The 24,471-nt window shown below is 38.8% G+C and overlaps 4 protein-coding genes and 1 pseudogene across 7 annotated transcripts; 3 read left to right on the top strand and 2 right to left on the bottom strand.

Moving 5' to 3' along the window:
* Positions 1-2,177: 2,177 nt before the first annotated feature.
* On the top strand, positions 2,178-3,880 carry LOC125220792 (glycerol-3-phosphate acyltransferase 1 pseudogene; annotated as a pseudogene).
* A 1,342-nt stretch (positions 3,881-5,222) lies between these two features.
* Positions 5,223-7,702, top strand: LOC125220415 (3-isopropylmalate dehydratase small subunit 1-like). Of its 2 annotated transcripts, XR_016134585.1 has the most exons (3): positions 5,223-6,019; positions 7,230-7,283; positions 7,444-7,702. XR_016134585.1 is itself a non-coding variant. In XM_048122588.2 (2 exons), the coding sequence occupies exon 1, from the start codon at positions 5,248-5,250 to the stop codon at positions 6,010-6,012; it is 765 nt and encodes a 254-aa protein (XP_047978545.2). In that variant the 5' UTR covers positions 5,223-5,247; the 3' UTR covers positions 6,013-6,019; positions 7,444-7,702. The 2 variants fall into 2 exon arrangements, 1 of the variants encoding a protein (XP_047978545.2); XM_048122588.2 differs by lacking the exon at positions 7,230-7,283.
* Positions 7,703-10,832: 3,130 nt separating this feature from the next.
* Positions 10,833-17,028, top strand: LOC125223359 (Cyclophilin-like peptidyl-prolyl cis-trans isomerase family protein). 3 transcript variants are annotated; one of them, XM_048126478.2, is made up of 14 exons: positions 10,833-10,986; positions 11,956-12,061; positions 12,185-12,239; positions 12,583-12,671; positions 13,420-13,444; positions 13,552-13,590; positions 13,672-13,789; positions 13,912-14,072; positions 14,184-14,526; positions 14,849-14,991; positions 15,116-15,320; positions 15,506-15,844; positions 16,163-16,249; positions 16,500-17,028. In XM_048126478.2, the coding sequence occupies exons 2-14, from the start codon at positions 11,984-11,986 to the stop codon at positions 16,849-16,851; spliced, it is 2,034 nt and encodes a 677-aa protein (XP_047982435.1). In that variant the 5' UTR covers positions 10,833-10,986; positions 11,956-11,983; the 3' UTR covers positions 16,852-17,028. The 3 variants fall into 3 exon arrangements, with proteins under 3 accessions (XP_047982435.1, XP_047982434.1, XP_047982432.1); XM_048126477.2 differs by having other exon boundaries at positions 15,503-15,844; XM_048126475.2 differs by having other exon boundaries at positions 15,116-15,332.
* Positions 17,029-17,429: 401 nt separating this feature from the next.
* APG1 (S-adenosyl-L-methionine-dependent methyltransferases superfamily protein) lies at positions 17,430-19,926 on the bottom strand. Its single transcript, XM_048126480.2, has 3 exons — positions 19,234-19,926; positions 18,301-18,607; positions 17,430-17,903 (listed from the first exon to the last, which is right to left on the bottom strand). The coding sequence occupies exons 1-3, from the start codon at positions 19,785-19,787 to the stop codon at positions 17,748-17,750; spliced, it is 1,017 nt and encodes a 338-aa protein (XP_047982437.1). The 5' UTR covers positions 19,788-19,926; the 3' UTR covers positions 17,430-17,747.
* Positions 19,927-21,094: 1,168 nt separating this feature from the next.
* On the bottom strand, positions 21,095-23,117 carry LOC125219952 (putative xyloglucan endotransglucosylase/hydrolase protein 26). Its single transcript, XM_048122058.2, has 4 exons — positions 22,758-23,117; positions 22,190-22,290; positions 21,816-22,009; positions 21,095-21,590 (listed from the first exon to the last, which is right to left on the bottom strand). The coding sequence occupies exons 1-4, from the start codon at positions 22,939-22,941 to the stop codon at positions 21,194-21,196; spliced, it is 876 nt and encodes a 291-aa protein (XP_047978015.1). The 5' UTR covers positions 22,942-23,117; the 3' UTR covers positions 21,095-21,193.
* Between the last annotated feature and the right edge of the window lie 1,354 nt (positions 23,118-24,471).

Here is a 24,471-nt window from a genome sequence, read left to right as displayed (position 1 = left end):
AATTTTATGACTGGTTGAGCATGTATACTTTTGCAAAATAAGATGTTTGAGAAATCGTTCCATGGAAAAAATAAATAAAAATAATCATCAACACCATGATTTTAAAGTTGAAAATGTTAAATAGAATTTAATTGTTCATTGATTGTGGCATAATTTGGAAGTTATGATTCAATGTTGATTTTGATTCTAATACTAGGATCGACTTTTGAGTGATTTTGTCGCGTGTAAACCCCTCCGAAGTATATATGTACTCTATATATTAAATAAATAAATGGGTACTAATGTAGCCAAATGCCAAATACAAAAACACTGAGATATACTCCCTCAATTTCCTCATAGTTGAGTCATTCTTCCATTTCGGAAAGTTCTTTCATAGTCGAGTCATTTCCATATATGATAACTTTTTTCTCTTTCTTACTGATAAGGTCAATTTCATGCATCGGTTATGGGGTTAAATTCTGATTTCTATGAACTAATACACGATTTAAGTTTAGGTGCGTACATGATCTGCCAGGTCAAGGAAAAGGATAAAAAAATCTACCAAGCAGAGGAAACCGGAAGAAAATGGAGTGAAGAAGCCAGCTGCAACCTGACCCGGGAGATTGCGGAAGCAGCTGTGAGCGGAAAAGTATCTTTTTGAAGGACTTTCTAGGATGGAAAAATCGACAAATCAGCAGAGAAGTTACCTCAGAAGTTCGAGCCTCAACTATAAATAGAGACACAGCATGAAGAGAGGCATCATCAATCATCATTCACCAATCACTTTTAGCTCTTAGCCCATCACTTCACACACATCATTTCGCACTTAGCAATTATAGGGTAATTTATGGGGATTCGTTGTGGCCTAGTTCGATTTCTGTGGTGTAACACCATCCTTGCGAAAGGCGAAGATACAATTTACTGTTTTCCGTCGGTTTGAGCTGAGACTTCATCGTTTTAGAAGCTCAGCGTTTATTATTTCCGTGTTGAACCTTAAATATCGTAGTAGTATGGAAGTACGTTTTATGTTTCGTTGCTTCTGATGTTTTGATTGTTGAAATCCTAATTCGAGTATACGCCTAGAATTACTCTCCACCATGGGGTTTGCATTTGCTGGAAGCGGAGATGGAGCACCCGATTCGCGCCCTCGATTCGCATTGAGCGGTGATTTGAGCGACGGCAGCTCCGGTACGCGGTAGCCCAGGCGCAGGGGATTTGAAGGCGATGATGTATGAACCGGAGGAGGGATCGTCGAGAGGACCGGCTTTTATTGGGCCGCGCAGGAGAGGGAGCGGGCGGGTGAAGGAGATTAGGGTTGCGGCGGCGGAGTAGTCATCGGGATTGGGGAGCTCGCCGCAGTCCATTTACTGCAGGGGATATTGCTAGGATTTTAAAAATCAATACTTATATTTAAGTAGTAATAATGCATTAATCTCTTTTTCGATTAATTGTGTTATTTAATAGTAATTTTTTAAAAATTTTGTGCTAGAAAAACTTCAATTTTAACGAGAAGTACAAAACATTAATTTGAAGCTTTTGTTGGAAATGTAGTTACATGTCATTATCCATTTAAAATTATAGTGAATTATAGAGCTACGATCGCCATCGCCCCTAGGGCTGTTCCCTTTGGAGAAGTGCCCACAGTCGTCATCACTGAGCACGCCAAGCGTCACTGAGCACGCCAAGACGGCAAATTCGAGACCCTCATCCACACCTGCAGGCTGCAAGTGCAATATTCGAGTCCTCTCGACAACATTCAGACCCCTCCTCCATCAGTATCAATAGAAAACATTTTATTATGAGCACCTAATCATTTAATATTATAATTTTAATCAAACTAAACATTTTGCTGTATAAAATAAAAATCATGTTTGCAACTCCTATAAAAATATTTTGTTTATATTTCCGCGATATAAGCATACGTGCAACCAAGAAATGTACTCAAATCCAAACTATGGTATATAAATAGTCTACCATATCCACTGTCATCTAATACAATATATGCATCTAAGATTTAGTAATAAAACAATAATATCACCTCTTAATTTTTTAAGCAATAAGTCAATGGCCATGGTAGCTCGTGTCTAAATAAAATAATTACAACCAATTTGCTAGCTACCTTAAATCACCACTAGAATTTGTTGTACCACATTGTCACACAAGTGTACAACCCCGAAAAGCATAGACACTAGAAAAAGATGGGTGCAATACACACGTACAACCCTGCAAAGCACCCCAGCCTCTCCGAGTTCTGCCGCCGCGGCCGGAAATCGCAGACCATCGTCTGCGACATCCATCGCTGCCTCCTCCGATCGCCCTCCTTCTTCCCCTACTTCATGCTCGTCGCCTTCGAGGGCGGCGGCATTCTCAGAGCTCTGCTACTCTTGCTGTTGTCCCCATTGCTGCTGATTCTCGACGATGAGATGGAGATGAGGGTCATGATTTTCGTCACATTTTTCGGGATGAGGGTGAGGGACATGGAGAGCGTTTCTAGAATGGTCTTGCCGAAATTCTACCTCGAAAACCTCAATCTCCGCGCCTACGAGGCGTTGGATTCCGCCGGAACTAAGGCGGTCTTCACCGTTGTGCCTAGAATTATGGTGGAGGCCTTTTTGAAAGACTATCTCGATGTTGATTCGGTTGTCGGGACCGAACTCTGCACCGTTGGTGACTTCTTCACCGGTTTGGTATCTCCCTCCGGTTTGCTTGTCAAGCATAGGGCTGTCGAGGACTTGTTCGGTGACGAGAGGCCCGATGTCGGCATCGGATCGTCTAGTGTGTGTGATCATTTATTTGTCTCTCTCTGCAAGGTATATCGTCTCATTTTACTATTTTTGTCCGACAAGAACTAATGATTAATTCTCTTTTAGTAATTATATTACCACTCATAATTAAGTCATAGTATAACACGTCCAACTAGAATAATTAATTTAAAATTATAATAAAAGTGTGATCCCCGCTCCATTTATATTAGTCAAAAAATAAATTAAAATATTTGACGTAACTAAATGAGGCATATTTTTTGTGAACATATAAACAGGAAGCATATGTTATAACAGGAGACGACGACGTGGCAAAAATGCCAAGAAGCCGTTATCCGAAACCCCTAATTTTCCACGACGGCCGGCTGGCGTTCCTGCCAACGCCAGCCGCGACGTTATGGATGTTCACATGGCTCCCCGTAGGGATCCCCATTGCCATCTTGCGTCTCTTCATCGGCTCTGTTTTCCCCTGCCACCTCATCATCCCCCTATGTGCCGCGACCGGCATGGACCTCCGTGTCTCCGGGCCCACGCAGCCCGCCAACGGCAACAACAAGGGCAAGGGCATCCTATACGTCTGCAACCACCGCATCGTCTACGACCCAGCCTTCCTTACCGGCGCCCTCCGCAAACCCCTCACTACCGTCACCTACGGCCTGAGCCGGACATCGGAGATCATATCGCCAATGAAGATCGTGCGCCTCACGCGCGATAGGAAGCGCGACCACGATACGATGCAGCGGCTGCTGGTCGAGGGCGATCTCGTGGTATGCCCCGAGGGGACCACGTGCAGGGAGCCGTACCTGCTCCGGTTCAGCTCCCTTTTCGCGGAGCTCGCGAACGAGATCGTGCCGGTGGCAGTCGACTCGGAGGTCAGCATGTTTTACGGAACGACGACGACGGGACGAAAGTGGTTGGACCCGATTTTGTTCCTAGTGAATCCAAGACCGGTGTACAGTATCCAGATTCTCGACATGGTACCAAAGCAGCTAACGTGCGCAGGGGGGAAGACGAGCCACGAGGTGGCGAATTATATACAAAGGGAGTTGGGGAAGGCGTTAGGGTTTGAGTGCACCAGTCTCACGAGAAGGGATAAGCATTTGATGATGGCCAGCAACTATGGCAAGAACAAGAATTGATGCAATATTCTGATTATTCTTGTTTTTTTTTGTGAAAATTTGTTAATGGTTGCTTGTTATAATCACATTAGTGTTTTTTAATTTTATGACTGGCTGAGCATATATACTTTTGCAAAATAAGATGTTTGAGAAATCATTTCATGGACAAAATAAATAAAAACAATTATCAACACGAGGATTTAACGTTGAAAATGCTAAATAGAATTTAATTTGTCATTGATTGTGGCATAATTTTGAAGTTATGATTCAATGTTGATTTTGATTTAAATACTAGAATCGATTTTGTGTGATTTTGTCGCATGCAAACCCCTCAATAGTATTATCAATATACTCCTTCATCAGTGTGACCTTCTAATCTAACCACTCAATTTACAATACATTTATCTAATAAAAAAAAATGGAGGAAAGTGAATATTGTAAAAATGCGTTAGTCACTATAGCTTTGTTTAAATTAACGATGCATGAGTGATGGATATTAATTCGCGAATATTGATTATCAAATGCTATTAGGGATGAGAATTCGGTCAGTTCGGTTCCAATCGAACCGATTAGTCAGTTAACCGACTCCCATTTTTTCCAAAATTCAGAACTGAAACCAAACCCTCTGTCGGTTCGATTCCTCAAGGAACCGATCGGTTCATTCTTTGGTTCCAACGAAGGAACCGAACTCAAGTGCAATATAATACATTAAGTAATAAATCGTGAAATCAAAAGGACAAAAGTAAAAAACCATGATCATCAAAAACCAAAATTCCAACAAAATTTACAAAACTAAGTCCAAAACCAATATAAACCAACATCATTCATCAAACTAATTTTTACTTTTCTAAAACAATAATAATAAAACTAAAACAAATATATATAAATTAAATATTTAGAAAATAACGGTTATTCGGTTAGAACCGGAACTGAGATTATCTTAAACTTAATAACTGGAACCGAACCTTAACCTTATTTTTTCGATTTCCAATTAGGTTCGATTCTCGGTTAAAAAAGAACCGAGAACCGTTTCCCCAGTCGTAAATGCTACAACGATATTATACAAATTGGATGATCAAAAGATGACTAAGGCTGTCATACAATTAAAAAAAACAGCCATTCATGCATTAAAATTTGAAATTGGATGATCAAAAGATGATTAAGGCTGTGATACAATTAATTAAAAATTGAAATTGGATAATCAAAAAGATGATTAAGGCTGTGATACAATTAAAAAAAACATCCATTCATGCATTAAAAATTGAAAATAATATTATTACTTGTAAGAGTTACCAAAACTTATTTTTATTTATAATAATTATAGAAGATGAACACTACTAGTATATAAATCTTACTCCATTTTTAATCTCTCTCACTATCCCACAACAATGGCGGCTATCTCAACAGTAACACCACCCACTTTCAACCTCTCCTCCTCTTCCCGAAACCCTAATTCCCCTTCCTTCTCCTCCCTCAAGCTCGCCTCCTCCAATGCCAATCGCTCAATCCCCAACCCCAAATCCCTCAAGCTCCACCGCAATTCCCGATTTGTAACCGCCGCCGCCACTTCCCCATCCGCCGCCTCCCCCGCCGCAAACCCTACCAACACATTCCACGGCCTGTGCTACGTCGTCGGCGACAACATCGACACCGACCAAATCATCCCCGCCGAGTACCTCACCCTCGTCCCCTCCAACCCCGACGAGTACGAGAAGCTCGGCTCCTACGCCCTAATCGGCCTCCCCTCCACATACGAATCCCGATTCGTCGAGCCCGGGGCCACCAAAACCAAGTACTCGATCGTGATCGGCGGCGATAACTTCGGCTGCGGCTCGTCCCGCGAGCACGCTCCCGTGGCGCTGGGGGCGGCCGGCGTGGCGGCGGTGGTGGCGGAGTCGTATGCGAGGATTTTCTTTAGGAATTCGGTTGCTACTGGGGAGATTTATCCGCTGGAATCGGAGGGGAGGTTGTGCGAGGAGTGTACGACTGGGGATGTGGTGACGATTGAGCTTGGGGAGAGTAAGCTGATCAATCATACTACGGGGAAAGAGTATAAGCTGAAGCCGATTGGGGATGCTGGCCCTGTCATCGAGGCCGGTGGGATCTTTGCTTATGCTAGGAAAGCTGGAATGATCCCTTCCCGCGATGCCTGATTCCTCGGTAATTATACAATATTATTCCTTCAGTATCAACGCTGTTCTGTTGTGTTATTTGGTGAACCTAAATCATGGACTGGATAAAATCTATCTCCATTTTATTGAGCAATTGAATGAGGTCTGTTGTGAAATTTGGCCTAAAGTAGTGAACCTGAATCATAGAATGCATAATTTGTTGGCTTTCGTAGTTGATCTATCACTGTTTTCTCGAGCAATTAAATGTGGTCTTTGTGTGTTTATTGCGTTTGCTACTTATCTTGACATATAGTAATACAGAAGAAGAAAATTGAACTTTGAAGAAAATAGTTTTTCTTGACTGGTTAAGAACTTGATTCCCCTATTTAGAACGTTGAGATATCCATCATGCTCATGAGGAAGAGCATATATACAAACTTAATCTAAAACATTTTGCATTATGAAGGGAATAGATGACTTGTGTTTGTGTAACATGTCTACGGCCGAAGTAAGACTCTGTTGGATGCCTGATAGTTCCCACATTTAAAGAGGATTAAATAAAACAAACCTCTCTATATCTTCCTGGGACTGGTTCACCATGGTAGACCACTAGACCTATAAAAGTTTGTTGGTGTCTTGCATTGTAGTCTTTCTGGTTTTCTTATGGATCCAATATCCAGTTTGTTTGTTCAGTGGCTTTCCGTGGTTGATTGATTGTTGTAATACATGTTTGTTTGAACCCCCAAAAGGTATGCAAAATCATGCTGCGTGTTTATGGCATTTAATTGCTATGTTCTACAATTTGAAGCTACCAGACACAATTTAATCTGTAGATTCATCTGTATTCTTCGACCCCATTTTGGGGTTACATCTGTTTCTATTTTGTTGATACTATTTAAATTCTAAAACAAGCATGGCACTTCTTGCGACTGTTACTCCTTGAAGTTTTTTAATATGGATTTGTTAGAGCTTTTGCAAACAGAGCCGTGGTTTAATCTTTTCTTTGCAAATAGTTTAACTTCATATATGTGTACACAAAAGTATTCTGGAAAGCCTAATCTGCATATTTTTAACCAAATAAAGAGAAAGAAGCTGAATTGTGCTTTTCTTTGGTACATGGAAATGGTAGCAATGGGGTGGTAAATTTTTTCATTCCTGCTAATTATTTGCTGAAGTGCATCAACAGTTACTATTGATTAACATATACAAATAAGAATGTTAACAAAACATTTACTTTTCTTGCTTTGAAACTTAACAAGATACTGGGCTCACAATTACAACCTTATGGAAACCACAAACATGATTCAAGACAGGTATGAAGCTCACACTCGAGAGTGAAGGAGATCAAATGTGTTTGATTCTCAACGCTCTCTTTGTTGTGCATCTCATACAAGCTAGGAGTCTTAACTGATTGGTAAATCCGTTATCAGATGCTATGCTTCTCATCGTTTTTTTCTTTTTATTTCGGTGCAGGTATCTTCACATCCTGACACCGTACGCCACCATGCATCTCCATCAGTCTTGAGAAGTGACATTGTGATTTCTAAATAGATTCATGTGTGCTTGTAGTGTGATAGAATGATGCTTCTTTATCCTACATTAGTTTTAGTGATTCAAGTTGGAACCTTATTAGCTGTGCTGTGTTAAGACTTGAGATCAAATTATTGTAAGGCTGTTTTGCTGCATTTAAACTGATCTAAATAAATGTGAACAAATGTTTTGTGATGCAAAATCATCTTTCTTCATCCTGTTATTAAAACGCAATTTTGATGATTTAATTAAATAGTATCAACTGATTGAAGCCATCATCATCCTTGCAATTTCTTTGTAGCTGACTTGTCCATCTCTGTCTAGACCAACTTCTTTAATCATTTCTTCTACTTCTTCATCACCCACTACTCCCAAATTCATCAACGCATCTTTCAACTGTTCGAAACGGGCCATGATAGATATTTTAAGGTATAGTTCGTATATGAAGATATGTCTGCGTTCACCTCAATAAACGATATAAATCCATCTTTTCGCAGTTGAAAAATGTGAAGGCTTGTTTTAGCCTCTTCATCTACATCTTCCTATTAGATCATCAAACTAAACTAGTACATCAAATTTCTGAAACTTTTAACCTAAATGGAGTACTATAAATGCTACTTTACCTTCATTTTGGCTCCATAATAATTAAAAACTCTTGGGGTTCGTTCAGTACACGGAATTAGAATTGAATTGGAATTAGAATTCTGCAGAATTGAATTTGAAAGAATTGAATTAATTGATAATTGATAATTGATAAGAATTTGAATTCAAAAAAATTATGTAGTGTGTGTGGGCTGCTGTGTGTAGGTGCAGGGGTGTGTGATTGTGTGTGGTGTGTGTGTGCAGGTGTCAGTATGGGTATGTGTGTGTGTGTGTGGGTGTAGGTGTGTGACTGTGTGTGCAAGTATGTGTTGTTTGTGTAGGTGTAGGTGCGTGACTGAGTGCGCAAGTGTGTTGTTTGTGCAAGTGTGTGTAAATGCGTGTGTTGTGCGTGAACGTGCAATTTTATTATTACTTGAAATTCCAATTATCTACTTCGCATATGGAATTTAAATTATGGAATTGAGAGGAATTGGAATTGTAATTCAATTCTAAATCCAAATACTTTGTGGTATCGAACATTGGATTTAGAAACTCCAATTCTAATTCTGCATGTCCAATTTCGTGATAACGAACGGAGCCTTGAAGATCAATGAATCCATCACGATCAATATCGACCTCATTCATCATTTCTTGAATTTCTTCTTTGGCACTCATAGATGAGATTGCTGATTCTAGATCTCAGCCTACAAAAACATAAATAGTACACTAATATCATGTTTGGTAGGGACGATAACATGAAAATCCATGAACAAAGTGATAACTCATCTAGGAATGGAAATCCATGAACAAAAAATTTATTCATGGATTTCTATCCCTATATGAGTTATCACTCTTACTGAACATGCCATAACTCACTTAGTCCTAGTATTTTTATAATTCATAGAAAAGGAAAAAAAATAAAATAATAATACATGTATAGACAGAATCAGTAATAAAACAATTATATGTAGATAAACTCATGGAATAAAGTTGGTATGAGTTATGAATAATGCATGACTTTTCAATAGACGCTTTTTTTTTAGAAATATGTTAGAATGATCAAATATTATCCGAACTGTTGTCATATATAGTAGTAGTTAGGGCATCCACAATGGGGCGGAGGATGCGACGTCCTAAGCCTTGCCCTATGCACTGCCACATCAACATTTTATCCTTCGCCTATTCCATCTGCAATGAGGCGGACTATAGCTCGCCATAAGCCCCGCCCTAAGTATTTTATTTATTTTTGAATATTTAAACACTACAATATTTATTTTTTATGTTTGCAAACATATCAATTAGCAAGAATAAATATAAAAACACTATATATTAAAGACAAATCATATTGTCAATATTTATTTTTTATTTTTTATTTTTTGTGCTTGCAAAAATGAAAAATTGTCGGAATTCATTATTGAATTTAGAGAGAAATTGAGATGAGGAAGAGAGTGGACTGAAAGGTGTGAAATGAAGAAAAAAAATTGGTGATATATATAGAAGAAAATACAAAAAAAAATAAAATGTGTGCATCCTCCGCCCTATAGTCCGTACCGCCTGCAATGGCGGACTAAGGGGCGAAGGATAGGCCGGAGGATGCATCCACCGTGTCATAGTCCGCGGACGATGCATAAGGCGCGGAGGATAAAATGTGCATAGTCCGTGGTGCTGCAGTGGTGGACTAAGGGGCGGAGGATGCATCGTCCGTCGCATCCTCCTCTCAATTGCGGATGCTCTTATATATAACGTATACTCGTCCAGATTGAATATTTTTTATTATGAACTTCAAGATTGATTACTGGTGTTTGCAGTGATTTGGCGTCTAAGGGTGTCTCCGGTGCGCCCCTCCCACTCGCCCCTCCCATGCCACGTCAGCACTAGCTCTTCCCATTCCACTGCCACATCACTAGCCCTTCCCACTAGGACTTCCCGCAATAAAATTAATAAATTCACAATTAAAATTAAAATTTACGGAATTAGAATTTCGACACGAGCCGTATTTATAGAGTTTTTTTAAAAAAATAAAAAATAAAAATCGGTGGGACGTCCTACCCACGCCACAGTGGCGCCCGTCAGGTAGGACGTCGACGGGAGGGGCGAGGCCATCGCAGGGGCACACGGGACGGGCGTGGGCGCCCTTCCCGCCCACTATGGCGCCCGTCAGGTCGCCCGTCCCCGACGGGCGAACGGGAGGGGCACCGTTGGAGACACCCTAAGTATATCCAACCAATAATCACTATTTTTTATATATTATGTTTTTTTATCTATTAATTTTATAGCTTAAAAATATACTTTTAAATATTTAGCATTTAAATAATGCTCACTTCACTCCATCACATGTCTCATTTGACTTTTATTATTCTTGATAAACAAATATTGTATTCTACTAACTTATTTGTTATTATAAAGTGAGAGAACGAAGTGCAATAAAACAAGTAAATAAAAGAAGAAATAAAAATAAATAAAATAATTATTGATCTCTCTTCTCGCACTTTATACACTTTATCTCATTGTCATCCGCTCCCGGTGACCACCTAGGCCCGCACATCCCCGTCTTTGGTAATTGAGTACCAAAATGGAGGTACGTGTAGGATTTAGAGCAAAATCGGAGCTGAATATCCGACTTTTTTCAAGTTGGATCCAAAATAAAATGTCTTCGACTTTTAAAAATGAAATAAAAATATCCACAATTTGGGCCTTTGATATTTTCCTGGCCCATTGGAGAAGTAAATTAACAGAGGGCGCGAGTTTTTTGTTTTTACCCTTTTTCACCAAGAATCTGAAATGCATAAAAATCGAAGCACCAAACATTTTCTCCATATTTAATTGCTGTTTTTGCAGTAGCCGTCTCCTCTGATTTTCGCAGAATTGGTGTTTCTTTGCTTGCTCAGAGCTGTATAGATCGAGGTATGTACCGAATTTGTTTTTCCGCAATGCTAGGGTTTAGGGTTTTATGCTCCACTGAGTAGAATACGCGTGACTGAGCTGGATTCACTTTTTCCGCATTCACAGAGTTCAATTTGGTTTGAGTTTATGCTCATTGATTCAATTTGGTGTTCGGAGTCGATTGGATTTCCCCTGCCCAGTTGAATTTTGGCATTTGGACATGTGCTTTAGCTATACTCATTCATTTGTATGATTTTGCTTTTTCTGAGAAGCGGTTGTTATGGATACTGATGCAATTAGGAGGAGATACATGCGTATTACTCCATGTTTTTAGTATGAACTGAAATCCTTCGGTACTGATTAAGGAGCGATCATACTAGTTAGGGCATTTGGATTTGAAGTATGCATGCCTTTTGAGTTAGCTTGCTTTATCATCCGACACTGTATATTGTCACGGTGTGGGTGAGTTGGTTTACGCAGTAGTTTCTCCTATACATTTTTTGCTATTGATAAATATATCAATTTTATGTGAATATTTCAGGCAACAGGGTTTATCAGTTTGTTTATGTTCTGAAGTTTTGCAACCTTTCTGGTTGTTTGCTTCACTTTTTCAACTGATTCTTCTTTGTTGCTTGCATTAGCTATCTTAATTCACGGCGGGCTTGAGGTTTTCTAAGTTGGGCTTGAGGTTTTCTAAGTTGTTTTGAGTTGTGGACCTATTTCATGTAAATCACCTGCATATTTTATTGCCTGCAAATTTTAGAAGTTATGCTCAGTGGGGGATATATGTAAGGAGAATATTATTGTTCTTCATGTTAGCAATTCTACAAGTATTATTCTTTTTTTTCTTCATTGTGTGCGTTAGTGTGAATATTCTGGGGATCTGTACTATGTGACATACTCTATATTAAATTAGCTCAACTTACTGGCCATGATATTTTTATAGTTGCTGTTTTCATTTGACTTTATCGAAATGGTTTTCCTTTTCAGGGTCTGCTATCTTAAAACTGTAAGCACTATGAAGAAGACAAAAAACCCAATGGTTTTCTTGGATGTTTCCATTGATGGGGATGCTGCTGAAAGAATTATCATTGAGGTAGTTATCCTATTGGAAACACCTTCAAGCCCTTTAGTTGGCATAAACTTCAAATATGGTATCTAGTGATAATAATTTATGCCTTCCATTGTCCTGCTCTTACACAATTAATTTGTAATGCAGTTGTTTGCTGATGTTGTCCCTAAGACTGCTGAAAATTTCCGGGCTCTCTGTACGGGTAAGTTGAATTTTTTTTCCTCATTTCCTTTTCATAACAAAGAACAGTAATGCTGAAATATTGGAGACCCCACAAGAGGGGGAGTGAAACATTCTGAGCTCCAGCTTCTTCTTAATTTGTCATTGATGATAAATCTAAAAGCTGACTTGTTAGTTCGTTGCAAGGATTACGTTTATCTGTTATGATATTGATATTTGCTGAGGTTTTTGGTTGAAAACTCGAAATTTTTGAGGAGTTTGTTGGAAGTGTCCGCTGGTTGGCGTTGGACCATCATTTCAAGAGTTCATTTGTATTTTCCTTTTTGCCTGGCAGTCTTTAAAGCAATATTCATTTCCCTTTGTAGGTGAGAAAGGCATTGGAGCCTCAACAGGGAAACCTCTTCACTACAAGGGTTCCACATTTCATCGCATAATCAAAGGGTTTATGGCTCAAGTATGCAGTTCAATGCTCATAAAAAATTGTTTAACAGAGAAGATATCAATACTGTTTGCTGTTTTTGTTAACTTTCATGTGATCTGTTGCTATCTACTTATTTCTCATTAGTTCACTCCACTAGATGCCTGATAGTTCCTTCATCCCTTTTTTTAAAATGGATTAATAAAACCTCTTTACATGCCCTACATCTTCCCAGGACTGATTCTCCATGGTAGATCTAGAAAATCTTGTTGGTATCTTGCACTGTAGACGTTCTGGATATTTGATGCATCACATCTCATCTCATTCTCAACTTCTTCTTACCATTGCTGGAGGCTGCTTAGCTGAAAGCAGTGTTTGCTTGTTTGTTGCTGTCCATGTTTATTTGAAACTCAAAAACAGTATGCCAGAGTCCAAACATATGGACTCATGTTGTGTGCATCTGCATTTCATTTTTCTGTTATTCATTGTAAATTTGATGGCAAATTGTTTTGTGGATCCATATGTGATTCTTTGACCCCTCACAGGGTTATAATTTTTTGTTTCCATTTTTGTTGATTAAAAAATATTTAAATTGAAAACAATTATGCCACCTTTCTTGCCACTGTTGGTCTGAGTAGTTTTTAATATGGAGTTGTGATAGCTCATGCAAACAGATCTTTGCCTTAATAGTCCTTTTGCAAATAGTTAGATTTCAGACATGTATATAGAAGAGTATTATGGAAAGTCTAATCTACGTTTTGGTTTTCCCTTTTTCCACCTGAAGGGCGGTGACTTTTCAAAAGGAAATGGTACGCTTTTCTTCTTCCGGATGTGGTGGTTTCAAATGATGCCGGTACACAATATAACTTGCGTCTTCATGCTGACTTGTACATCATTACTTCTTGATGGTTTGCAGGAACTGGTGGGGAAAGCATTTATGGAGGGAAATTTTCTGGTAACATTTTCCCGTCTTTAGTTTCCTACACGCCCCATTGTTAATAGTTATTGCTTACATATAAATGTTATTTCTGTGCAGATGAAAACTTCAAGCTTGATCATACTGCAGCTGGTCTCCTCTCGATGGCTAATGGTGGTCCAAACACAAATGGATCTCAGTTTTTTATAATTTTCAAGCGACAGCCTCATCTTGATGGGTATGCCTTTCTCTGTTTTGTTAGATTACCTGCCCAATTTTTTAAGTTGTTAAACTTTACCATGTAAGTTTGTTATGATTATTTTCTCAATTCCTCCCTCAAATTTCATTTTATGGTGACAGAAAACATGTTGTTTTTGGAAATGTTGCGAGTGGAATGGATGTTGTTAAGAAAATGGAACAGCTTGGAACAGCTGATGGGAGACCAGATGGAATTGTTAAGATCATAGATTGCGGTGAGATGTCTGATGCAAAGACACAAAACTTAATTGTAGCTGATAAAGGTATTGAGCTTGTCAGATGGAGAAAATTGTTTTCTGCATATATTTCTAATTGAATTTTAACATATATTTTGTTTGAAAATAATATTATCTTGTGTTTGTGTTATGATTCAGTAAAGAAGAAAAAATCAGTAAACGAAGATGCATCTAATGACGATTCTGACAGCCATGCCAAACGGAAACAGAAAGTATCTGTGAAGGATAAAAGGAGAAAGAGGAGCTACTCATCTGATAGCTCTGCCTCTGATTCATATTCATCTGGCTCTGATTCATATTCAGACTCCGAATCGGATGCTTCTTCAGAGTCAGATTCTTCAACTTCATCCAGAGATGGACGGCGTAGGAAGAAGAGGAAGGTGGCTAAGAAAGGAAAACGTAAACATGGGAAAAAAGGGGGGGCTGGAGAAAGGAAGAAGAGAAGAGGTCATAGTCATAGATCAAAGAGAAAATCGAGAAGGTCTGTCTTTATGTATTGTGATTATATTTCTTTCTGATAGATGCCATGGGAATATCTGTCTCCTTTATCATAATTGTGAATTTGTGAAACAAATTTTTGTCTCTCTCAATATTCAAATTTCTATGGAAGATATGTTAATGTTTCTTGCTTATGTGCTTTATGTTAGGGATAAAGAAGAGTAATCTTACCAGTGCACAAATTTTAGAAACAAATTCATGATATGATTGCTGGATAAATGTTTTGCTGTGATGTAGTCCTGCAACCCTGTCTTCCTATACTTTTTTTGGAAAAATTCAAAACATGTTTGTCATCGGCTGTTTAGGTACTCGGGAAGCTCTAGTGATACGGAGAGTAGTGGAAGTGGTTCTGCTACCAGCAGTTCTGATGACGAAAGTCCACGAAGGGGTAGATCACGGAAAAACAACAGGAAAAGTGAACAAGAGAAGAAGCCGATCCGCATTCGTGGTATTTGTACAGTTCTTAGATTCTCTGCATTTGAATAAGCATAATCATTTTGTATCTTTTCATTTTGTTTTTCCTTTAGCCCAGTATCTGATATGTGTATCTAATGTGACTGACCAATGTGAAGGGAATGAGAGAAAGCCACCAAGTCCTAGCTTAGGATCTGGAGATGAGCAAAAAGGTGATGACAGGAAACACACTAGGGGTGACTCCTCTCATGAAGAGGGTGAACTTCCTCAAAAGAATGGTAGCCGCATGAATAATGGCCAAGGGAATATCAAGAACAATGAAACTTCCGCCAGAGGACATCGAGCTTATTCAAGCAGATCCAGGTTTTTTGAAGGGTTTGATTCATGCTATTTACCTGCCTTTAACCCTTGCAATGTGGACCGCTCCATCTGTACTCCTTGTTTGTGTCGTTGAGATCAATTGGGATTGGTTGATACTCTGCTTTCTCCAATAGTTGTAAGGTTGGTAGTTAACTTACTTTTACACATTGTGTTCTTTTGACTAGCAGGAGTAGGTCTCCAAGTCCTGGTGGAAGGCCCAGTCCTCGCAGCAGTCCAATTAAGACTCCCACACTTGAAGAGAACAGTAAAGTTCCTAGAGAGAAAAATCATTCTCAGAGTCCAGTCAGGAGTCCTTCTGACAAAGGTATTCAACCTCCTGCTTCTACTCATGGTCGGGATTTGTCACAGAGCCGCTCTCCAGGTGGAACTCCAAAGCGAGTAAGAAAAGGCCGAGGCTTTACTGAGAGATATGCATTTGTTAGAAAATACCGTACACCTTCTCCAGAACGTTCACCTGATATATCTTATCATCACGGAGGAAGAAATTTTCAAAGGAATCATGAAAGGTGATTTCTGATGGCTTTAAAAGTATGCATGTTGTATTATGACTTATTTAGTTGGCATATGCATTTAATCAGAAGTTGTCAGTTGATCTGGATAATGCATGTTTTTTTCACTGAGAAACTATGTTCTCATTTTTAGTTTCTACTATAAAAAATTGTTGCAGAAATTTGGTCATCATCTTATGTCATGACGTCCAGTAATTTTTGTTGAATGTATTTGACATACTATTATTTATGACCAAGTCAGTAAATTATATGGGTTTTGCGCGAGTGTCCTGAGAAAAGTTGTGACTGGGTTGTGTGTTGCAATCTTTGTTTCAGGTATCCAAGCTACAGAGGCAGCAGGTATGAACGCTCACCCCAAAGACATCACCGTAGTCCACCTAGAAGAGGAAGAAGCCCGCCCAGGTCTATATTTCCCTAGTCTCATTTCCCTTAATCTCCTCATATATCCTGCTCATGTATGCACTTTAATGCCAGCACGGTATCACAGATTTCATTTACGAATTATGCTCTGTAAGACTTGTATACCGTTAGAAACACAAATATAGGTCGTTTGCCAGCAGCATGCCAGAATATATATGGATCTTCCTTGTTTCAGTTTACAAAGCCCTCTGCTGTTCACATATTTTGTCTTATAGTTTGTTATTGGAATTAGATACGAACGCAAGAGGAATCGGAGCAGGTCTCCATCTCGAAGCCCTGGAGCCAACCGTGGTCGTGGGAGGCGCTATAGCAGAAGTCCCGTGCGCAGCCCAAGCCCTTTAGATAGGCGCCCACTGATTAGTGACAGACTGAAATCTCGTCTCGGTCCTCAGAAGAGTGACGACTCCCCTCGAGGAAGGTCAGTGTCACGCTCCAGGAGCCGCAGCCCCCGTAGATCAAGGTCACCTCTGAGAAAGCATCCACGCAAAGTTTCGCCTGGAAGCTCTCCATCGAGCCCTTCTGGTGGGCATCAACGTGGACTAGTATCGTATGGAGACTTGAGTCCAGACAATGGGGTAAGTTAGTTATTTTGGTGCTTATTATTGATATGGAACATGAAATCGTGGATCATTCTTCTTTGTTGTAATATCAGTCAATAGTTAACTATGGTCCATGGCTCTATGCCTCTTCTAAATCTTGAATGTTTTTTTTGACTACTGATTTGGATATTAACTATGTTTATGGGATTTTTCAGTCGTCCATTTTTGGTGTTTCGTTTCTGCTCCACAATTAAATTAGGGCTCACGAATTTAATTATAGTTATTTTTTTCTGGATAAAATTGATATAGCTTTGATCATAATGTATAATATTTTAGTATTTAGTATACTGAAGTAGTATTAGTTAGGATTTACTTATAAAAGTTGGTAGGACGTGGTAAAAGACATAGTAGAATTGAAAAATTTAAGCCTCAACTAATAAGTACTCATCTGCTATTTTCATAATACTATGAGCATAACTTGTGTCATTAAGATTAATGTAACTTGAAGACATGAAATAATTTTTATAAGTGGAAAAAAATTAGATTAAGAAAATGCATGTTCCAAATTTCATGACTCAAGTCCAATTAGCAACTAAATTTAAAAAGAAAATGCACAAAACAAAGAAGGGAATGCAGATCGATATTTTCTACGAACAGATTTTCTACAAAATAGCACCAAAATGTGGATTGCCTTGTTACAACCATTATTAAGTTCACCAGTCTTGGTTGATTATCCAAATACTGGAGGGGAACTTTCATGGTTTGAACAACTAAGTTTCACTGATCTTGTTTGGTACATTAACTCGAAAACTACAAGGGAACCCGCCTATCAATCTGCAGGGTGAGAATTTTTAATTTTTGGGAACTGCCATTTGAGCTGAGGAGGAATACAGTAAAGGTCCAACAGCAGGAACAAACGGTTTGCTTTTAGCGTCAGCCTCCTATATGGGCTGCCCTTTCGGGACAATTTGGTCCTTGAGCCACATGTAAATCGGAACCAACACGTAGTAAGCTCCTGCAATGGCACCGAGAATCAACCGGGCCAGAAACACCAATGGATTCACAGGTTTTGATACATCCTCAGCCTTAGGACCAAGCTGCAAAGCAAAGATCTCAAGAGTTTGATGCCATTCCCAAAAATATAAAGGAAAAATGTAAAAGGAAGACAATAAGTCATAAATAGATATCTATGAATTAACTACCAAGCTGTAAAATTCGAGTTCCACAAGTAACATAGTTTCCATTATGTTGTATGTACTCGGTAATGAGTTATGTTCCAACGCACCAGCAACAGAAAAACTAATACTTTCAGAGAAAATCTTAGTTAAGGGGCCAAAATTCATCCCTATACTTTTCATTTTGAAGAGATATCCTTATCAATTTCATCAAGAATTCAACTAAACAAAGTTGAGAAATGCAAAAACCAAAGTTGAGTCTGGCATGAAGTAAAAAGAGCATGTTAGTTGGTGCTTGGGAAACCAATTCGAAGATTACCTGCAGAGGTGAGTCCCCGGAGCTGGCTTTCACACCTGAGACAGAACATCCCATGATGAGCCCATGTCTGCGAACCCCACGATACCATTTTGGGCCAATCCTCTTAAGTTGGACATTCTTGAACCCTGCCTTTTCAAACCACTCTATGTACTCTTCCTCCTTTGGGAAGAGCATCCACGCATCTGCAAAAAAGCGCGACAACCAGAAGGTTGGATACACGGGACCAATCAAGCACGCCTTTCCCCCAAGTCTCAAAACCCTGTACGCTTCCCTGATTCCTCGCTGTGGGTCTGGCCAGTACTCAATACTGAAAAAACAAAGAAAACATCCAACATAAATAGGCTACCCAAAAAGACATCTCTAAACAGAATCAATCAATACCTTATCGGCTTATCCCTGTCAATCTCTCAACAGTTTGGCATCTATCCTAAGTTCCTAACACCCTTCCCACCTTTCACTAGTAAACACTACCACGAGATAACTAATGGTTCGAGTTTAACTCCAAGTCCTCACTATATAATACTCCTACTCCATAATCCTTTAAACATCAAAACAATCACAAACATGTTGGCAATTCACAGCCATCAAGAGCTGAAGTCCATAAACCTTTTGTGCATTTGGATGTACAGTGCGCATCCACCCTAATCAAATCCAATTAGGGTTTATTCATCTCCAATTAGGATTTAATTAGAGCGGATTCCCCAAGGTATGCCCCTAATCCTTTCAAGTTTCAAGTATTAGTTGAGATACAATCATAAACCTCAGGAAAAACTTGTGCATTAGGGTTTTTTGATCTCCAATTAGGATTTAATTAGAGCGGATTCTCCAAGGTGTGCCTCTAAACCTTCAAGTACTAATTGAGATACAAAATCGTCAAAATTTTCAAGCAAACAAGAGAAAACACACAACACCAAACTACAAACACACATATACCTCCCAGCAGAGACGTATCGATCGACGGAGTCGGTGGGGAAGGGGAGGTCCTCAGCATCCCCCTCAATAATCGTGCACTCCTTGAGCGGCTCCTTCTGCCTCGCCTTCGCCAGCTGGTGCGGCGACTGATCGAGAATCGTAACATTCTTCGCATCCACATGCTTGACAATCCCCAGCGTGGTGAACCCCGTCCCTCCGCCGACGTCCACCACCGTCAAATCGCGGTGGTTCAGGTCGGCCGGCTCCAGCGCGTCGTCGCGCATGTCCTCCGTCCAATGGCCAGGGTTTATGACGTGGTCGTACACGATGGAGAGGAATCGGTAGAACCAGAACGCCTCCTTCTTATGCTGGATGAACCGCGGCTGCGACGCCGGCCGTGGAGCCGGAGCGGAGATGCTGCATTTCGGAGTCCTTGCAGTTCGAATTGAGACGGTGCTGCGGGAGATTGGGGGTAAGCGGAAATGTGAGGTGTGGAGACCTAATCGGTTGGGGTTTGGGGCGATTGCGCGGAGGAGAGTGAGGTTTTCGGCGCCGTTGAGCATTGCGGAAGCCATTGGAGCGGCGAATTGAGGAATCGCGGGGATTCAGCAACGGAGATTTGGTGAAATGAAGAGAAAATGGGCGTGAATGTTGAGAAGAAGAGACTTCTGTGGAAGTCTGCAATCAAAGGCTGTGACTGGTTGTGGAAGTGATATAGCAGCCACAATATTTTTCATTTCATTCATTAATATTTATTCGATTAATACGTACTGTACATTATATTTGGACACATTGCATCATTTGCCAAGTTGTTAATATAAACTTTTGAGAACCTTTTTATAGGTAAATTACCAGATAAATTTCTACTGCAAAAATCGATCCAATTTTAGCTAAGTTTCACTAGTGGATTATAAATCATCGAAATTAATCCATCTTCTTTTTGGTGATATAGGGTGACAATCAATTTTAAATACATTATCCATCATATAAATATTACTACTATTACATCCGTCCGAGAATAGATCCGGCACATGTTTTAGTGGAATATTGATATTACTTGTATTTATTAGTTTTAAATAATATGTGGGTAGAATGAGTTAGTGGAATATGAGACATCTTTGTCATTTATAGTAATTATGAACCAGAATTCTTATTCGCGAAGGGTCCAAAATATAAAAAAACGGAATTCATATTTACGGATAGATAGAGTATATTTTATCAATGCAATGAATCCAATGAAGAGAATTATCATTCCTAATCGCATTCCTTTTCGAGCAACTCCATAATTAAGTTATATTTTTGAATAAAAAAACTTTATTTCACTTACACTTTATTAGATTTTCACTCTACATTTAACTCAACTATCAACTCATTGTCGTGTATCATTTCTCACTACAAAATTGTCGTAGTACTAATTTGTATGATAACCCAATCCGCTGAATATATATGAATCGATTTTTTTGAATTGTATGCTATTTTAAAAAACACTTAAATTCTCAATTTATTAATTAAAGAGAAACATTTCTCAAACGAAAAGGTATCTCAAAATGATACTGTCATTAAAAAGAAAAAGAAATGTAGTAGGTGTAGTACGTTTGGAAAAATCAAATTACCAGAAATTAATTTTAGACTTCAATAATTAATACAGTTTGATTCAATTTTTTGGGATCGACTTTCCTTACTTGCAAAACCATGTTAACTCTGTTTATTAGTTACAGTAATTATTAGTTTATCACCTATCATGAATTATTGCAAATATATTGTCCCTTTTCGCATACAAATTCAAAATCATTAGTTCCATCCTAATAAAAAATCCATTTCTTTAGGTGAAAGATTAGTTCTACCGATTATGTTACAAAATCTACGAACAATGCTCAACAAATAGCTCCAATAACGATCTTTTTTATCCTAGAAAGAATATATGTAAATAAATAAAAGAGAAATACACGTTAATTGAATAATTCTAAATTACGTACATCCCTTAATATTGTGGTTTGAAACACTCACCAGGAAATAATCCCTTGTATCGATCATCATCTTCGCAATAATCATAGATCAAAGATTTATATCTGATCAGCTCCATTTGGCTCTGACCATCAAGGCCGAGCTCCAAGGTTGTACTCGCCGCAGCAGCTGCTGTACATTTCCCAACGCTCGTGCTTCCTTCAAACTTGCAAGCCCGAGCACGAAATTTGCGCAACTTGGCGACGAAGGGTGCTTTGCTCCAGTTGATCCTGTCCAGGCCGCCTCTCGTCGCCCAGCTATCCGCATTCCAAATGCTTGAGTACGCCCTCATCGGCTGGTCCAGGTCCGGGTACGGGATTCCTTCGTGTAGATAGTTTCTGTATACTCTAATCGGAATATTATCCACGAACCACCTGATTGAATAGTCACATTTCCACATTATACATATGTATAGAGATGTGACTATAATCTTATACATTTGTTAAATTTTAATATTTATAGGCAATCAAATTGATTGATGGGAACTTTGGCATTACAATTCGCAATGGTCTCTTGCGAAAATATAAGTAGTAGATCGATAAGAATTCGAACTCGTGAACTTAGGCTTCAAACTATAAGATTCAAACTCGTGAGCTTACACGATGCGAGAGGGAGACCAATGGATGGTGTAGTTGTGGTAGTCTTCAGAGGGGTCGAACCACGGGTAAAACTGCACTTCTCTGCCAGCGGCTCCTTGCGTATAGATGTTGGTGTGTATAATGATGGGTTGTCCCGTTACATTTCCTAGAAACTCAAAGTCGACTTCGTTGTGCTTCGCCCCTAGAGAAGATAGCTGCAAAACCAACAAAATATGTGTCACATTTCATCAAATTATTGATGTTTCTCAATAACAGCTACAAGATGCAAACTACTGTCAATTAACATATTTATAAATATATTATTGTGATTGTATGATGAAAGCATAGATACCATTCAAAATTAAGGATAATTTATGAATATTTGGGATACTTGCATAGAATGAAGTAACAGTGCCAGCGGAGTCTCCAGGAACAAGCTTGATCTGCATCTCAACCGTTCCAAACAAAAATTGATCCTTCGATTGGATTCCAGAACCTTCATCAAAACCATACACAATTTAATCAACAGATTTTTGTGCAACGGAAGCCAGATTATTCCCAAACAGATCGATGCATGTGTGTGAGAGAGAAAGATATGGAGCTTTTTTTGTAGAAATTCACATCTCCAATGAATTTTCCCCAATCAATCGGTTAAAATGTATGTATGTGAGAGAGAGACAGAACTACTTACTTTTACAGTTTATGTATTCTACTAATCTAATTTCAATTTGCTGGATAGTTCCTCAACAGATCGGTGCGCTGTGTGACTGTGTGTTGTGTGTGTGAAAAAAAGATGAAGCTTCGTTGCAGAAGTTCTCATCTCAGATTCAAATTGCATGATTTTCCCCCAATCAATCGGTAAAAATATCTGTGAATTGTGATATGATCTAAAAATCAAATTGCAGGATTGTTTCTCAACAGATCGGTGTGTGTGTGTGCGTGAGAGAGAGAGAGGGAGAGAACCGGAGACAGGATCGAGGAGGAGCGTAACATCATCTCTACCGGCGGGCTGAAGAAATCCAGAGCGTTGAGTGCCCCAGCTCAAATGCATGCTCTTCAACATGCTTTTTCCTTCAATCACATTTGAATTCAATGCAGCAGCAGCAATCACAATCGCCATTGCTATCGCAAACTCAAAACCCGCCATTTCTCCAAACTCCACCGATCTTCAACCTAGCTCTCTCTTTCTATGTATATATAGCATTAAATATGTAAATATTTGAATAAACAGCTCAACTTTATGATTAAATTTAGCACAATTGATGCAGCAGAAACCGGTTTGCAGAGACAAAATGAAGACTAGTTAGAACTCTGTCTCAATCATACAGATTATTTTACTCTTATTTTTATCTCTCTAAAGTCTATGAATATTAAATTATTAGAAGTATAATGATCATAGTGAGTGGTGATCATTAACAGATAAATTAATTTAAATTTAATCAAAGGCATCGGATTAACCAAATTGCTTTGCTTTATTATGACTTTGAAATTCGAAACAAATAGTACAATATGGAGTATAAGAGTTTTCTTTCGGCGTACATAATGAAAAGTGACAACTTTTATAATTAAAAATAAGCTTTTCCCTTTTTTTCATAGATAAAAAAATTATGAATTCAAAATATTTATAATAAAAATACCCAACATAAATCACACCATTCGTTTAGGCGCAATCCACTCTTCTTTGGTTTCCAGGTTGGACAAATGACTTAGTTCATATTTTGCATATAGCAATTATTATGGTTAGTTAACGTCAATAATTTATTTGAATCTGTAATGTTTATAAGATCCTTTGAAAAATGTGGATTTAAATATGTTATGCAATTACAATATTCTGATTTTTATGGAAAAGTTTGTTTAACATTTCTATATAGTTTTACTATATACAAAAATGGAGATGAGCTAGATTGGCGATTGAAACAAAAAATAAAATATTACTACCATATTATTAACAATAACTTTATAATTATACTGATTTTAAATTTGTCTTTAATGGGCCTAATTTGAACTAAAACAACAAATATCGAAAATCAGGCATGCTTTAACGGAACCAAAACGTAAATCATATGAATCTATCTATCTATCTATCTATAACAACTATATAAGAGCATCTCCATTGGCAATAGGTCAACCACAGGCTAGCCACTCTCTCCCTGTCACGTCATCATCACTGAAAATCCATATGCCACATCATCATTTTAAGCAAATAGGTTAGCCTAAGGCCAGCCACAGGCTAGCCGCAATAAAAATAAATAAAAAACAACTACATTTTACGGAATTAAATTTACGATAAATTACGGAATTAAATTTACGAGACATATACGGAAAAATTCATTCATTTCATTTAAATAAAAAAAAGGATACATAGATAAAAAAAATACATAATAAAAAAAACTATCGCCGTGCAGTCTTCCGTGCCCACAACTCTTCAATTATATCCTTTTGGAGTTGAATATGAGCATTCACTTGGCGCATGTCGGCATGTGCCTGGAGGCGGCCGGCTTCATCGTGAGGTACCCCATGTCGTACGTTAGCGGTGGCCACGCCGTGGCTTTGACCGGCTTCATCGTCGTTGGCCCAATTAGTCAGTTGTACGCCTTCGTCTTCGACGATCATGTTGTGCAAGATAATGCAGGCGTACATTATATCACCAATGCAGCCGACATCCCACAAACGCATT

Source organism: Salvia hispanica, chromosome 1 (assembly GCF_029641045.1).
Source record: "Salvia hispanica isolate PSC_SH4W2 chromosome 1, Shi_PSC_v1, whole genome shotgun sequence".
NCBI lineage: Eukaryota > Viridiplantae > Streptophyta > Magnoliopsida > Lamiales > Lamiaceae > Salvia > Salvia hispanica.
This window is presented reverse-complemented; position numbering and strand designations above follow the sequence as displayed.